This window comes from Triticum aestivum, chromosome 4D, assembly GCF_018294505.1.
Source record: "Triticum aestivum cultivar Chinese Spring chromosome 4D, IWGSC CS RefSeq v2.1, whole genome shotgun sequence".
Lineage (NCBI taxonomy): Eukaryota > Viridiplantae > Streptophyta > Magnoliopsida > Poales > Poaceae > Triticum > Triticum aestivum.
The window spans coordinates 11,559,690-11,576,965 of record NC_057805.1 but is presented as its reverse complement, the minus strand read 5'-3'; the positions used below and the strand labels follow the sequence as shown (position 1 = coordinate 11,576,965).

The following is a 17,276-nucleotide window of genomic DNA, read 5'->3' as shown; positions in this document are numbered from 1 at the left end:
AACAGCGAGCAAAACAAAATAAAACGACATTTCAAGGATAGCACTCATCATGTGAAGAAGCCAAAACTTAGGCTCAACCGATACTAACCGATAATTGTTGAAGAAGAAAGGTGGGATGCCTACTGGGGCATCCCCAAGCTTAGATGCTTGATACTTCCTGAGATATTATCTTGGGGTGCCTTGGGAATCCCCAAGCTTGAGTTGTTGTGTCTCCTTAATTCCTCTCATATCACGGTTTCCTAAATCTCGAAAGCTTCATCCACACCAAACTCAACAAGAACTCGTGAGATAAGTTAGTATAAACCAATGCAAAAAACTTATCATTTTATACTGTAACAAATCACTAAAATTATTATTCAACATTGCATACTAAATGCCTCTGCATATTTAATACTCCTATCCTCAAATAGAATCATTAAACAAGCAAACATATGCAAACAATGCAAACATAACAGCAATCTGCCAAAACAGTACAGTCTGTAAAGAATGCAAGATTCATCATACTTCCCTAACTCCAAAAATTATGAAAGAAAATTCCCACTGTAGTAAATTTATCAGAGCTTATTATGCAAAAGGTTTCAACATTTTATCATATTTTGAATTTTCTAGGGAATTTTTGCAACAGCGGTAAACTTTCTGTTTTCAACCAGCAACATGAAGACTTGTAAAATAGGCATAGTAATTGCTATCAATGCCACTTTTATTGAACTAAAGGATGCAAAACATTGTTCTAAATAACAGCAAGAAAAACTAAATAAAATAAAATGACGCTCCAAGCAAAACACATATCATGTGGTGAATAAAAATATAGCTCCAAGTAAAGTTACCGATGAACGAAGACGAAAGAGGGGATGCCATCCGGGGCATCCCCAAGCTTAGGCTTTTGGTTGTACTTGAATATTACCTTGGGGTGCCTTGGGCATCCCCAAGCTTAGATTCTTGCCACTCCTTATTCCATAGTCCATCGAATCTTTACCCAAAACTTGAAAACTTCACAACACAAAACTTAACAGAAAACTCGTAAGCTCCGTTAGTATAAGAATATAAATCACCACTTAGGTACTGTTGTGAACTCATTCTAAATTCATATTGGTGTAATATCTACTGTATTCCAACTTATCTATGGTTCATACCCTCCTATACTACTCATAGATTCATTAAAATAAGCAAACAACACATGGAAAACAGAATCTGTCAAAAACAGAACAGTCTGTAGTAATGTGCATCAAACGCAAAATTCTAGAGCTCAGAAAAATCTCCCAAAATAGGATGACCTTGATAATTTGATTATTGATCTACTGAAATTGGAATCAGTATTTTATCACTTTCTGGTGATTTTTAACAATTGTTTTGGTGAGCAGAAAGTTTCTGTCCTTTTCAGCAAGATCAAATAATTATCATCCAAGAAGATCCTATAGGTCTTACTTGGCACAAACACTAAATAAAACATAAAACCACATCTAACCAGAGGCTAGATCAAAAAAATTATTACTAAACAGAACCAAAAAGTAAGAAACAAAAATAAAATTGGGTTGCCTCCCAACAAGCGCTAACGTTTAACGCCCCTAGCTAGGCATGATGATTTCAATGATGCTCACATAAAAGATAAGAATTGAAACATAAAAAGAGCATCATGAAGAATATGACTAGCACATTTAAGTCTAACCCACTTCCTATGCATAGGGATTTTGTGAGCAAACAACTTATGTGAACAATAATCAACTAGCATAGGAAGGCAAAACAAGCATAACTTCAAAACTTTAAGCACATAGAGAGGAAACTTGGTATTATTGCAATTCCTACAAGCATATATTCCTCCCTCATAATAATTTTCAGTAGCATCATGAATGAATTCAACAATATAACCAGCACCTAAAGCATTCTTTTCATGAGCCACAAGCATAGAGATTTTACTACTCTCCACATATGCAAATTTATTCTCATGAGTTGTGGTGGGAGCAAACTCAACAAAATAACTATCATGTGATTGAAAATTAAGATCAAGATGACAAGTTTCATGGTTATAATTATTCTTTATAGCATACGTGTCATCACAATAATCATCATAGATAGGACGCATGCTTTCATCATAGTAAATTTGCTCATCAAAACTTGCGGGATAAAAAATATCATCTTCATCAAGCATAGCTTCCCCAAGCTTGTGGCTTTGCATATCATTAGCATCATGGGTATTCAAAGAATTCATACTAACAACATTGCAATCATGCTCATCATTCAAATATTTAGTTCCAAACATTCTAATGCATTCTTCTTCTAGTACTTTGGCACAATTTTCCTTCATCATACTCACGAAAGATATTAAAAAGATGAAGCGTATGAGGCAAACTCAATTCCATTTTTTTGTAGTTTTCTTTTATAGACGAAACTAGTGATAAAACAAGAAACAAAAAAATTCCATTACAAGATCTAAAGATATACCTTCAAGCACTCACCTCCCCGGCAACGGCGCCAGAAAAGAGCTTGATGTCTACTACGCAACCTTCTTCTTGTAGACGTTGTTGGGCCTCCAAGTGCAGAGGTTTGTAGAACAGTAGCAAATTTCCCTCAAGTGGATGACCTAAGGTTTATTAATCTGTGGGAGGTGTAGGATGAAGATGGTCTCTCTCAAACAACCCTGCAACCAAATAACAAAGAGTCTCTTGTGTCCCCAACACACCCAATACAATGGTAAATTGTATAGGCGCACTAGTTCGGCGAAGAGATGGTGATACAAGTGCAATATGGATGGTAGATATAGGTTTTTGTAATCTGAAAATATAAAAACAGCAAGGTAACTAATGATAAAAGTGAGCACAAACGGTATTGCAATGCTAGGAAACAAGGCCTAGGGTTCATACTTTCCCTAGTGCAAGTTCTCTCAACAATAATAACATAATTGGATCATATAACTATCCCTCAACATGCAACAAAGAGTCACTCCAAAGTCACTAATAGCGGAGAACAAACGAAGAGATTATGGTAGGGTACGAAACCACCTCAAAGTTATTCTTTCGGATCGATCTATTCAAGAGTTCGTACTAGAATAACACCTTAAGACACAAATCAACCAAAACCCTAATGTCACCTAGTTACTCCAATGTCGCCTCAAGTATCCATGGGTTTGATTATACGATATGCATCACACAATCTCAGATTCATCTATTCAAACCAACACAAAGTACTTCAAAGAGTGCCCCAAAGTTTCTACCGGAGAGTCAAGACGAAATCATGTGCCAACCCCTATGCATAGGTTCATGGGCGGAACCCGCAAGTTGATCACCAAAACATACATCAAGTGGATCACGTGATATCCCATTGTCACCACAGATAAGCACGACAAGACATACATCAAGTGTTCTCAACTCCTTCAAGACTCAATCCGATAAGATAACTTCAAAGGGAAAACTCAATCCATTACAAGAGAGTAGAGGGGGAGAAACATCATAAGATCCAACTATAATAGCAAAGCTCGCGATACATCAAGATCATACCACCTCAAGAACACGAGAAAGAGAGATCAAACACATAGCTAGCTACTGGTACATACCCTCAGCCCCGAGAGTGAACTACTCCCTCCTGGTCATGGAGACCATCGGGATGATGAAGATGGCCACCGGTGAGGGATCCCCCCCTTCGGCAGGGTGCCGGAACAGGGTCCCGATTGGTTTCTGGTGGCTACAGAGGCTTGCGGCGGCGGAACTCTCGGTCTATTATGTTCCCCAATGTTTTAGGGTATATGGACATATATAGGCAAAAGAAGTCGGTCAGGGAAGCCACGAGGGGCCCACGAGGGTGGAGGGCGCGCCCCCTGCCTCGTGCCTTCCTCGTTGCTTCCCTTACGTACACTCCAAGTCTTCTTGATTGCTTCTGTTCCAAAAATAACTCTCCCGAAGGTTTCATTCCGTTTGGACTCCGTTTGATATTCCCTTTCTGCGAAACACTGAAACAAGGTGAAAAACAGAAACTGGCACTGGGCTCTGGGTTAATAAGTTAGTCCCAAAAATAATATAAAAGTGCATAGTAAAGCCCATTAAACATCCAAGATGGATAATATAATAGCATGAATACTTCATAAATTATAGATACGTTGGAGACGTATCAACCGCCGCCGTGCTGCATCATCCTTTCCTCTTTAGGGAAATACCGATGTAGCTTCAAGCCACCATCACCCTCCGGCAGGGTGCCGGAAAAGGTCCCTAGATGGGATCTCACGGGTACAGAAGGTTGCGGCGGCGGAAAAGTGTTTTTGTGGATGCCTCTCGTGGTTTGGGGATATATGGGATTATATAGGCGAAAGAATTAGGTCAGGAGGTGCACGGGGGGCCCACAAGGGTGGGGGCGCGCCCTCCGTCCTTGTGGCCGCCTCGTGCTTCCTCCGACTTCATCTCCAAGTCTCCTGGTTGTCTTCTGGTCCAAGAAAAATCATCGCGAAGGTTTTATTCCATTTTGACTCCGTTTGGTATTCCTTTTCTGCGAAACTCAACAACATGGAAAAACAGGAACTGGTACTGGGCACTAGGTTAATAGGTTAGTCCCAAAAATAATATAAAATAGCATATTAATGCATATAAAACATCCAAAACAGATAATATAATAGCATGGAACATTCAAAAATTATAGATACGTTGGAGATGTATCAGAGACTAGACTGATAGTAATAGTAGTGTGCCTTCAGTTGAATAGAGTTGGCCTTTAGGTGATCAATATGTTTTTGATTAGTAGCTGCAATACAACCCCATATTTTCCAGCCAGTTCCACTTTCCCGATTTATTTATGATGCTTATGGTGTCCCCCTTTTATCTACACTACGATCTGCCTACTGGCTTTGTGCCGTACTAGCAGTACTCCATCCTTCAAGCTAAACTACATCCCACTCATATTTCCAAAGCTGATATTTAATTGGTCAGCTAATGTTACTACATGAGTTTTGAAATGCATGTGCGACACACATAAAGACATGAGGGAATACTATTTCTTTGTGCACTCACATAATCATGGTTTGGCAATAAACTTTCTTTACAGTATATTATGAACTTATCATCTGAAACTATCCTTACTTCTGGATCTCCCAACAGGGAGCCTATTTGTTGTGTAGTTGTGCCAGATTATATTAATGTATGCACCAAATTCAGCACACATGGGCTTTCTTATAAGAATCCAGTGATAGCACACAAGGATTTACAGGGATCCCCTATTATATTAGAATACCTTTTGTATTATAAAGATAATCTCACTACTATTTATGTTTTCATGCTTCTCAGATATTGAACATGATCACAATGATTATGAGAATGCGCACATCAGAAGAATATTGCAGAACATTGATTGAGTTCCATTCTGGATGCAATGAAACCCACACGCTCCCCACCTACAGATTCGTGTTCAGAATATGATCCTAATGACTATTCTGCGCTCAGGGAGTTAAAGGCAGATGACATATCCTGTTCACCCAACATGGTGCCTGATCTAATTTGGCAATGTTTTACTGGTTGCACATACCTAGCATAAGGTGTCTTGCATTTCTTCTTTCGTTGCACCACCATCTGCTTAGTTTGCTCATCCATTATCAATACCTATTCCATTTGTCATCATACCATGTTTTTCTATTTAAATACTGTTCTTATGTATCAGACATCCAAAAGAAAGAAGGTGATTGCAGGACCTGAAGGAGTATGGCAAAGTCCTTGAAAAAGGTGGTATATGACTAGTGGGTCCAGTTACATGCTAATTGTGCTTGGTTGAACTGGCCTACGGGATCCACAGGACAGTTACTTGGTTAGAAAACCGACACTTTAGTTAACTCAGTTTGGTTTAACTAATGTAAGTGGGGCCATGTGTCAGTGACTCAGTGGTCTGGTTTAATTAACTAGGGCAGCCACGCTAGCGGCTAAACGCATATGGCTAAGGAGCACAGCGGTGGATCACCATCCGGCCGATTCCGGCGACAGAAGCATGCGCTGCTAGCACCGCTAGACCCAGCGTAGAGAGATGCGTCCGGTAGTGGCCTTGATTGGTGCTGGGGTGGACCAAAACATCGACTGCATTGTGAAAGGCGGCCAACAGAGTTTGGGTTTTGTCGAGGATCGTGTTTGAGCTTGTTTTGGTTTGATCTAAAGGGTGAAAAGGTCCATAGGGTGATCTAGAGCACGTCGGTGTCACGTGCACATGCAGGTGAGCACGAGAAGGTCATGTTCATCGAACACGGCGGCAGTGAGTACTTTTAGACAAAGGTCTCGGATCTGCTTGGGCTTGGGTGGAGGTATTTGTCTCTATGGTATTGATCACGACGATAGTGTATTTGGGTTGTTTTATTTCATCCCCTCATTGGGATGTTAGGTCAACTACAACGCGCCGACCCAAATGGGCGCGGGTTTTGCCAGTTTGGGTTGGCATTTCATGCTTTTGTTTGCCCCAGTTCGTGTTTGGGTTGGTAGCGCACCTGATGCGCCGATGCATTTTTTGTTCGCGCGACCATATTTTTGCTTTCTGTTTTTCCATAAATATCAAAAACATTGCCCAAAGTTCACATCAATTCAACCAAATACAAATATCAGAGTTTCATATCTTAAATAAATCTCATATTTACAAACCAAATAAAATTTGAATTGTCACAAATACATTTGAAAGAAAAAACAGGGCAGACATCTATTGGTTTCCTAGGTGAGGCCACATATGCCAAATCAAATCATCTTGTAGTTGAATGCGAGTCTCCCAATCACACATTTGATGATAAAATTTGGTGAACTGTGCAAACATTGCGGCTCCTCCATGCTCAGGCACTACATTTTTCCCCGTGAAATTGAAACCCCTGATTGAAGATTTCGTCCCTATGATCATGTTGTGCATGATCACACAAGCAGTCATCACCTCCCACAATTTCTTGGTGCTCAAAGTTCTAGCAGGATACTAAACGATGGCCCATCGAGATTGAACAAACCAAAAGCACGCTCCACATCCTTTCTAGCACTCTCTTGTTCTTGGGAAAATCGCTGCCTCTTCCCTCCTGTGGGGTTGGAGATTGTCTTGACAAGAGTAGTCCACTGAGGATAGATACCATCAGCTAGGTAGTATACTTTGTTGTAGTGGTGGCCATTGATCTCAACATTAACCTCCAGGCAGCTGCCTTATACAAACCTTGTGAAGACTAGAGAGCGCTAAAGCATGGTGTTGCCATTGTGAGAGCCGACCATGCTGAAGAAAAAGTGCCAAATCCAGAGATCTCGTAAAGTCATGTCCTCAAGTATGACAGTGCAAGCTTTCTCATGGCCCTAAACTGCCCCTCCTAAGCAGAAGGGCAGTTCTTCCACTCCCTGTGCATACAATCTATGCTACCAAGCATCATTAGAAAGCCCATATCGGCATTGATCGCCAACAAGCAGGATATATCTGCAACAGTTGGTTGTCTTAAGTACTCCGGGCCACATACTGCTACGACAGCCTTGCAGAATGTTTACATGGATTCTAGGCATGTGGACTCGTGTATGCGGACATACTCATCACCAAGATCACTGGGTATTCCGTATGCAAGCATCGGAATAGATGCAGTGCATTTCTGATAAGAGCAGAAGACAACCTTCCCCGGGGCATCCTCCTTGCATTTGAAATAGTTATCATACGCCAACACCCCCTCCCGGATACGATTGAACACATGCCTAGCCATCTGGAAGTGGCCCGAAATAGGTTGTGTTTGAAGAGTGGGTCAGCAGACTCAAAGTAGTCCTTCCAGAGTAGGCAATTGCCGCTCTCTCTTTTGCGATTCAATGTCGGAGTATGTCCCGGCATCAAGCCCCTAAACACCAGTTGATGTCTACTAACGTGGTCATGGACGACCAAAAGTAGCAACCACAATATCCTCATTGTCGGACAACGAATCATTCGAATAGCGAATGAAGTTGTTGAAAAGGTACTCATCGCCACTATCCATTTGTACCTTGCGGACGAAACGTCGAACACCTTATGGGCGTGGAGGTAGAAGCCAGCCAGTGAAGAACTCTGCATCTCTCCCAGACCAGGAAGTAGGCCTGTCGGCGTGGAGACGACCATGGCGGCAACCAACGAGCGAGGAGGCCGAGCTTGGAGTGTTGTCGGCGGTGGCAGAGGCGAGGGGGTGTCGTGGTCATCGGGGTGCTACGACGGCGACAAGAGCGGCTGTCGGGTGAGGTGTGCTGCTTAGGGGGAGGGGGTTGTGAGTGCGGGCGGTGGCCTGCGCAACGTCCAACCCGCCGGAACTTGGGACGGCGGCGAGGGGTGGTGGCCGTGTGCGTTGGTGTCGATGGGAGAGGGGCGGTAAATGGCCAATGTGCCACTGATTGGCGGACCAAGGGGAGGATGAGGGTGGGCGTCGCGCGCGTCCGCTCTGTGTCCGCACCGATGCAAACCCGGCTCAAATTTGGGCCTGAAATGGGTTGCGTGTGGACAAAAAGCGAACACTCGTCCGTTTTGATCAGCATGTTGAATTGTGTCCGTTTCGACTCAAACAGACACGCGAGTATAGTTTGGATCGGCGTGGCATGTTGGAGTTCCTCTTAGACAGTGAGACTCGTGTGTGATGTGTAGTTGTGGCATGTCACCACCGACGCGTTGCTCCCTACCGCCTAGGACATGCCCTGCCACATCAGGGCGGAGGCCACGAGTGCTCCTCCCGGCTGCCAGCAAACTCCTCCCTCCTGTGATCTTATTTTGGCCCTCTCGCTTCTCCACGCAGCCAAACGACCCCTGCTACTTCATCTCCCAGGTCCCATCACGGCAGCGTCATCGGACCCCGGGTGTATCGTCCATATGAATGCCGTTCGGCGGCAGCGTAGAGCACGCTAAGATCTGTACCATGACATTCGCCCTTATCTGCTTCTCGGGTTCGGTTGACTACACGTGTAAACCAAGCAGCAGGAGGGTCGTCCTCTTCGAACTCGCTGGCAGCTGGCCTAGAGTCGACAGTCTCAAGGACGATGCGTCCCCTACTGGCCCCGTGACAAGCGAGGCCCAGTAGCCGCTTTGGCCTGTGTCATGGGGCTTGTTCCGCTTCGAGAGGATTATAGCCTATGTATATAACTTCTCGTCAGGGATTCGTTTTCTGAGTTGTATACGGTTGTGTTCTTTCAACGGAAGTCGACACGAGCACGAGATTGGATGTTGAGAAGGTCCAGAGGTGCAGCTATATGACCCGACAGGGAATTTGATTTAGACGTAGGCTTGCAGGCACACATAGCATTCCAGCGAACAGACGTACGAAACTGAAACGCTCGTAGCCTTTTCATTCATTCCTAGGCGACCCTAAAAAAATCATCAAAGTGAGACGAAACCAAAAATATCAGATTGCTTTATTAGTAATATATAGGGGTATATTATATTACCCATGAGATCAAACAGTAGTTAGCGATATAATTGATTGGTTTGTGGGGTGTAGACATCACATGGATAATTAGTTTGGCTAAAAAAAGGAGAGGAGAGGAGGAGATTGCTAATTTGGGCGCGGCAATCTCTCCTGGCCTCTCACCCTAATGCTAATTTGGATCCCGCATCTTCACACCACACCACAATCTCTCCTCCTACGTACTGAACAAACCCACCAATGCAAGACACGAGTAGCAACAATGGCAGTGCATCAGTGCACAGTGGCGCTCTTTGTGGCTGTCACCCTCATGGCGGGGCCAGCCTTCTCGTACGCTGTCGAAGCCGGCTCTGCCCTGGCCGGGGCACAACCAAAGGCCACGACCGAGGAGCAGAAGCTAATTGAGAAGGCCAACAACGCTTTCAAGGCGGCTGTGGCGGCCGCAGCCGTGGTCGCTCCAGCGGACAAGTACAAGACATTCCAGACCACCTTCACCATGAACTTTGGCTGGTCTATCGGAGGGATCACCGGCACGTTCAACTTCCAGGCCACTTTCACCACCAGGATCGCCTTCGCTCAGTTGACGGCCTACCACTTCGCCAAGGGCGCTACCCCGGAGGCCAAGTACGACGCCTTCGTGGCCATCCTCAGCGAGTCGCTCCGCATCATTGCCGGCATCCTTGAGGTCCACGCCGTCAAGCCCGCCGGCGAGGAAGTCAAGGGGACGATCCCTGCCGACGAGCTGAAGGCCATCGACCAGATCGACACTGCCTTTAGGACTGCAGCCACCGCCGCCGATGCTGCCCCAATCAAGGACAAGTTCGTCGTCTTCAAGTCCGCCTTTAACAAGGCCATCAAGGAAACCACAGGCGGTGCATACGGGGGCTACAAATTCATCCCCGACCTCGTGTCCAGCATCAAGAAGGTCTACGGCATCACTGTTCCCAATACGCCCAAGGACAAGCTTTTGGCCTTTGAGTCCGCTTTGAGCAAGACCATCCTCGCCATGGCCGCTGCCGCCACCGCCCCTGACACTCCCACTGCCGCCACTTCCACGGCAACCGTCACTCCCACTCCTGAGAAATCATAAGAAAAGGCTTGTCTTCTATTATTTAAGAGATGATCTCTTAGCACAATATGTCTCATAATGTTTTTAGAAATAGCTAGTTGTTGAAGATAAGGCTAAGATATAACCCATTGTATGCGTATTTTTTTGTCATCTTTAAATTACATGCAAAACTTAAAATAATTAAAACTGTCTTATCAATCATTGTAGATGCCCTTAGAGCATGTACAATAGTTTTATCTTAAGAATGACACGTAGGATAAATAATGAGGCGGAGGAAAGAGAAATCATAAGAAAATGATTGTCTTCTCTTATTTAAGAGAAGACAATTGATATTTCTTAGCACGCACCATATTTTTAAGAATAACTAATTATTAAAAGATGATTCATTGTAGATATAATTTTTTTTATCATCTCCAAATTACATACAAGACTTAAGATAAGACTATCTTATCAACCATTGTACATGCCCTTATCACACAGCAAACTGCATTTAAAAATTGACGTAGAACCAATCCTATGCCAAGGTGTTCGCGCAAACGTAACCGACAGAGGATGGGGAGTCGCTGCAAAAACGCCCACAGCTAACGATCGTCAGTTAGCTTTTTTGTAATTGATCTGTTTTGGACATGCACGGTCGGCACACCAGCAACATATCGATTCATGTGTTGGTGGCAGGGAGCCAAGGGTGGGGATGGCTAAGGCTGACCACATAGTGGTGGTATCTTAGCCGGCATCATGCACTCGGGAATAGTAAACATGCTGATGTGGCAGAGAATTAAAGAAGAGAGAGAGGGTTAGAGTAACATAGCTAGATACCGTATCATGTTAAATGCTATGCTACTTTGTGTCATACATGACAATAAATATGATCATCTATGGTACTACTCTATGATATTGTCACTACAAAGATAGTATAATACATTAGTATCATGTGTATGATACTAGTATATAATACTCCCCACTATGAGTAGCCTAAGGCACGTACGCTTACCTACCTGGCAATATCGCGCCCCCCACGGCCTCGACAGGTTGAATTACCCACCGAGTCGTCAACGTCGCTGACGGCACCACTGTCGTGGTTCTAAGACTGACAGTAGAATGGGGGTAGGTATGAGGAGGCATGATCCCAGCTATGGTGAAGTTGTACACACAAGGTTTACGAGTTCAGGCCCTTCACGATGGAAGTAATAGCCCTACGTCTCGGTGCCCGGAGGCGGTCGACTGAATTATATGTGTGTGAAGTAAAGGGGGGGCGAACCCTTTTCCCTGAGGAGGGGGGTGGCTTATATAGAGTTCGCCAGACCCCTCCTGCCCTCAGTTACACAGGGTTTAAGGTACATAAAGAAGGGGCGTTACTGGTAACGCCAGCAATAAAGATACATGAATGACTATTAAGTCTACAAAGTAAATGCCCGACCGTTGCTGTTCAGAGCGGCTTTAGACCTTCTGGTTGTCGAGTGACTAATGCTATGGTCGAGTGACATTGAGTCTTCCGAGTGGAATGCTTCTGGTCGAGTGGATGATGTTATGCCTTGAATGCTTCTGACTTTAGGGTAATGTCCTTGGGGAGCGTGTCTAGGTCAGGCCTATGACCCTACCCTAGGTACATGTCTTCGTCATTAGCCCCCGAATGGTTCAGGGTTCGAGTGGATAAGGAGTTGAAAATAATTCCGACTCGATTTTTGCGCTTCGGAAGCGTCTTGCTGGGATCAATGAACAATATGATGACTTCAACTTCTTTTTCAGCCGCCTTGATCCATTCTTAGTTTGTCGAGTGAACTTTGCTGCTAAGCTTCGGGTGTTGTTATGGAAAAAATCTTCGGTCTGACAAACTGCTCTGCTACTCCTGGATCTTGCGGGATTCGAAATTTTGGGAAGTGCGCGGGACGGAGGCGGCCGCAGTAATCGGGATGGATTAGGCAGGGACGCCTTGATATCCGTGCCACCTTTTTCGCCACGTACTGAGCGAGCGCAAGTTGCGGGATTTGACAGGATCGTCCGGGCCCAGTGGTTAGTCACTCGGAAACGATTCCATATAAGGCGTTGGATTGGGGAATTTTGTACAGTGCGCCCCAATTTTTCCTTCTCCCTCCTTTGTTTCTCCACCGCTACCGCTTCCGTTCTCGACGCCGCCGCCCGCCCGTGCGCCTCTTGCTCCGATGGCGAAGGACAAGATGGCAGCGCTGGAACGCGCGAAGAAGGGGGCGGCGAAGGGGAAGGGGAAGAAGACTGGCAGGAGCGGGTCGTCGTCGAGATCCGGCTTGCCGCGCGGCTGGGTTCAGGGCGACTGGATCCAGTCCACCATCGAGCTGGATGATCTGCGAGATCTGGCCAAGAGTGGGCTGATCGAGCATGGTTCCTGGAGGCTCCCGGGGGACGAGTCTGAGCCGCAGCCCCAGGAGGGTTAATGCGTCTTGCTCGCTACCCACGTCGACCGCAGTTTTTCTTTGCCCCCACATCCGTTTTTCCGTGCCTTTCTAAACTTCTTCGGAGCCCAACTCCACCATTTCTCTCCCAATACTATCACGTACCTTGCTGCCTTTGTCTCACTGTGTGAGAATTTCCTGGGTTGTCGACCGCACTGGGGTCTATTCAAGCACATCTTCACATGTCGCTCGCAGACTATGAAAAAAGCTAGCCCGAGTGACGAGAAAACCCAGGTAATCCAGATGTGTGGGGGCTTGGGCATCCAGATGCGAGGGAAGAGCGCTTTTCCTGTGATGATTCTCCCCGACTCGGTTAGAGGGTGGCAGTCGACTTGGTTTTATTGCAAAGACAAGTCGACTCCTGGCCACTCGACTGCTCTACCTCCGTTTTCTTTGGCGCGAGTCCAGAAACCCACCACCTTGAAAGTGACTCCAACAGAGAAGGTGGAGGTGGCCATGTTGATGGAGCGAGTAGTTCAGCGGATTCATGAGGGTGTGACCGGAATGGATTTGCTCGAGGTATTTCTCAGTCGACGTATCCAGCCCCTCCAGGCTCGTGATCACTCGATGTGGATGTACTTGGGGATTGAAGATTCCACTCGGATCCACACGAAGGACGCTGATGAGAAGACGGTGGCTCAGTGGGTGCAAGGCATCACAGGAAACAAGGTCAACCCCAGGGGGTCCCAAAGAGTTTTACCATTCGACACAACCAACCAACCAGACAAGGTCCATTCTTTTATTTCCGAGTGTTTTTCATTCTGACTTGCAATTGTTTACTGAGTCGACCATCCTTTGTTCACCTCTTTTGCTTCGCAGATCTATACGGATACATACTCAATGTCGAACGAGGAGCAACAGCAGTACCAGGAAGGAGAAGAAAGCGGAGGTGAAAGCATGGATTATCAGTCTGATGGAGGAGATGAGGAGGAGGAAAGCGAGGACTCGAGCAGTGGCGAAGAGGTCGAGTCACCACCTCGCAATGAAAGGCGTTCCAAGAATAAGCACGACCCGACAAGTATCCGTGGCAAGGCGACTGCGCGGACTGGACAGACCTCAAAGCGCCCTCGGACATCTTCTCCAGCGCCGACTGAAAAGGCCCCGAAGCAGTCAAAGGTTACGCCGTCAAAACCGCGGAAGGCTTTGCCCAAGATCAAAGTGACTGTTCCCATTGCTTCCAGGTAATAGTTGGACTTGATTTCTTGGTTTGGCATGGATTGAACTTCAGTCGACTCATTTCGGAAGGTCTGACCGACTGAATCTTGAGATTTGAAGTGCTGCTACCTCTGGGACTTCTGTTTACAGGGATGAAGACGAGGAAATGGAGGATGCAGTCACCTCTAATCCGAGTATGACTCTTGTAATCTTGTCTTTACTTTCTCAGCTGTTTTGCTGGTCGACTGAATTCTGGCGATTAATTCTTTTTGCAGCTCCTCCCAATGTCATTGATCTTCCAGATGACGACGAGGATGTGCTGCTGAGGCCTATGGGAAGGAGAAGCAGGAAGACATCAACTGGCAAGGCACCTCAGTCGACGCCGGTGACGCAACCGGTAATCCAGGAGACCGGCGACGCCAATCGGACTTCTGTGACTTACGCCATACCATTGTCGAGTGCCCAGCCTTCAGCATCGACAGACTCCAGCCGATCCATCTTCACTCTTCACTGCACATCACGTCCCAGAGCACCAAGTGAGTGCTGCCAAGGAGGCTATACGCCAGGCGGGTATCATGATGGAGCGGATGAAGGTGGTCCGGGAGGCCAGTCAAGCTGCTTACGACGCCAGCTCAGCTCTCCAGAGCAACGTCCAGGTTGGTTGATCGCTGACTGACCCTTTAGCTTGTCGCTTGTTCTGTTAGGATATGCTACCTGAAAATTTTCCCTGAGGGATCTTTCCATCAGTCTGTGTTTTGCATTTGTACACCCACTGGGTGTTTTAACTTACTGCTGAATAGTTTTGTTTCTTGGGTCGACTAGGTTGTGTCGACTGAATTTTTGAACTAGTGGGGGCACGCTGAGTGCACCCACTAGGTGTAGTCCCCGAGACCATAGTTGACTGCGGACAGTCGGCTATGGTCTGAGAATTGAAATTTTCTCACTCGGCCTGGGCGGACCATGTCGAGTGGAAACTGGACCAGTGGGGGCAAGCTAAGTGCACCCACTGGGTGTAGTCCCCGAGACCATAGTCGACTGCGGGTAGTCGACTGTGGTCTGAGAACAACTTTCCTCTTTTTTTTACACTCGGCCTGGGCGGACCATGTCGAGTGGAAACTGAACCAGTGGGGGCACGCTAAGTGCACCCACTGGGTGTAGTCCCCGAGACTACTGTTGGATGTTTGATTCGGCAGTAGTCTTAGAACTTGTTGAATTTATCACTCTATTGCTCTGAAGTAACCCATCTTTTCATCTGTGGACTGACCGTCCTTTGATTATAGAAATCCTGTGAACTTGGAGCTCATTTTGCTGACCTGGAGAAGAAGCAGATTCAGCTCAATCTCGATCAGGATCTAGCTAAGACAAACTTGTAGAAGGCCAAGGATGAAGCCGCTAGTACGAAAAACTTGTCGACTGATTTGTTCCTGAACCGGGTGTTATTTGCTTTTTTGATCCAAGCATTATTTCTTTCAGAAACAATGAACCAGGCTCTGGCAAAGAAGGATATGGACCTTGCTGCCACGCAGAAAGCAGCTGAAGAGAAAACTGCACTCGCCGACCAGATGCTGGCTTCAGTCGACAAAATGGAGGAAGAGAATGCCAAGCTGAAAACTGCCCTTGATGGAGCCAATAAGGAAGCGACTCGTCTGAAGAAGGACAAGAGGGCCCTAACCGACAAAGTGGAACACATCGCCCGCAAGAGAGATGACATGGAGGATTATCTGGGAGGTCTTGCCAAAAAGTTGTTCGCCATGCTTGAAGGTGCCTTCCCTTGTCTGACTGACTTGTTGCTGTCGACTCGATATATAACCATTGACTCATCGTTGTATTGCGTGTGCAGAATTTTGCCAGAACTTCGAGGAAGAGACTGGGCGAGTTGAGACAAGCTTGGACCCCATCCTCTCTCCTGTGAAGGACGAAGCTACCATGAACGTGCTCCGACTGGAATCCCGTGTCGCTGGTGTTGTCGACTACCTTGCTCGTCTGAAAGTTGCGGTGTCGCGGATCGACACAACACTCTGGCCAAGGGCGACGCTCCAAAATGACCTCGAGTCTCTGATGGCTCGACTCAACGAGGTTCCTGGTCGGGTGCAGGAATGGAAGAAGTCTTCTGCTCGCCGCGGTGCTGACGTGGCTCTGTCTCTGGTTCGTGTCCACTGCAAGGAAGCGCGAGAAGAGAAGCTAGCAGCAATCAAGGTCGCCAATACCAAAAAGCACGACTTCCAATCCTTCATGGAAACTTTCATTGTTGCTGCCACTTGGATCGCTGACGGTATCGACTTGGACAAGTTCGTCGAGCCAGCTAGCCCTCCTCCTGCGGAGTGAACAAACTTTATGCCTCCCCTTAAATTTGGCTCGGAATGCCGAGTGATTTTGTAATCGTTAAACTCCTTCGGGCCTGATGCCCGAGTACTTTAATCCGTGGTTTGGAACCTTAGGATTTATCTGAACTTGGTTTATCTCCGAGTATGTTCGTGTTTGCCTTCGAGTGGAACTTGTTTCTTCACTTGGAATAGTCTTTGTACTTGCAATGCAGCTCTGAGGAGAAGGTAATCAGTCGACCTGCACCTCTTCGCCCTCGTGGATCGGGATGGAGCACATATTGTACTTATGGCGCAGCTCTGAGGAGAAGGTCGTAGTCGACCTGCACCTCGTCGTCCTTGCGGATCAGGATAGAGTGTACATTGTATTTATGGCGCAGCTCTGAGGAGAAGGTCGCAGTCGACCTGCACCTCGTCATCCTTGCGGATCAAGATGGAGAGTGTGGCCAAGTTCCCGAGCGAGAAGATCGGCTCTCACTAGGAACGTGTTTTATACTTAGGCGAGTACTGGACTGCAGCAAAGCCCCCGAGTAAGAGGGTTGCTCGCCACTCGGTAGGATTTTTTAAACTTAGGCGAGTACTGGACTGCAGCTAAGCCCCCGAGTGAGAGGGTTGCTCATCACTCGGTAGGATTTTTTAAACTTAGGCGGTTACTGGACTGCAGCTAAGCCCCCGAATGAGAGGGTTGCTCACCACTTGGTAGGATTTTTTAAACTTAGGCGAGTACTGGACTGCAGCTAAGCCCCCGAGTGAGAGGCTTGCTCACCACTCGGTAGGATTTTTTTAAACATAGGCGAGTACTGGACTGCAGCTAAGCCCCTGAGTGAGAGGCTTGCTCACCACTCGGTAGGATTTTTTAAACTTAGGCGAGTACTGGACTGCAGCTAAGCCCCCGAGTGAGAGGCTTGCTCACCACTCGGTAGGATTTTTTAAACTTAGGCGAGTACTGGACTGCAGCTAAGCCCCCGAGTGAGAGG

The 17,276-nt window shown here is 46.5% G+C and overlaps 1 protein-coding gene across 1 annotated transcript; it reads left to right on the top strand.

Moving 5' to 3' along the window:
• The first annotated feature begins 9,530 nt into the window (after nt 1-9,530).
• LOC123099396 (pollen allergen KBG 41-like) lies at nt 9,531-10,591 on the top strand. The gene has a single exon (XM_044521563.1). The coding sequence runs from the start codon at nt 9,591-9,593 to the stop codon at nt 10,416-10,418; it is 828 nt and encodes a 275-aa protein (XP_044377498.1). The 5' UTR covers nt 9,531-9,590; the 3' UTR covers nt 10,419-10,591.
• Nucleotides 10,592-17,276: the final 6,685 nt, after the last annotated feature.

Bases quoted from the DNA above. Each gene is read 5' to 3' on its own strand.
- LOC123099396 (XM_044521563.1), top strand. From the start codon at position 9,591: ATGGCAGTGCATCAGTGCACAGTGGCGCTCTTTGTGGCTGTCACCCTC.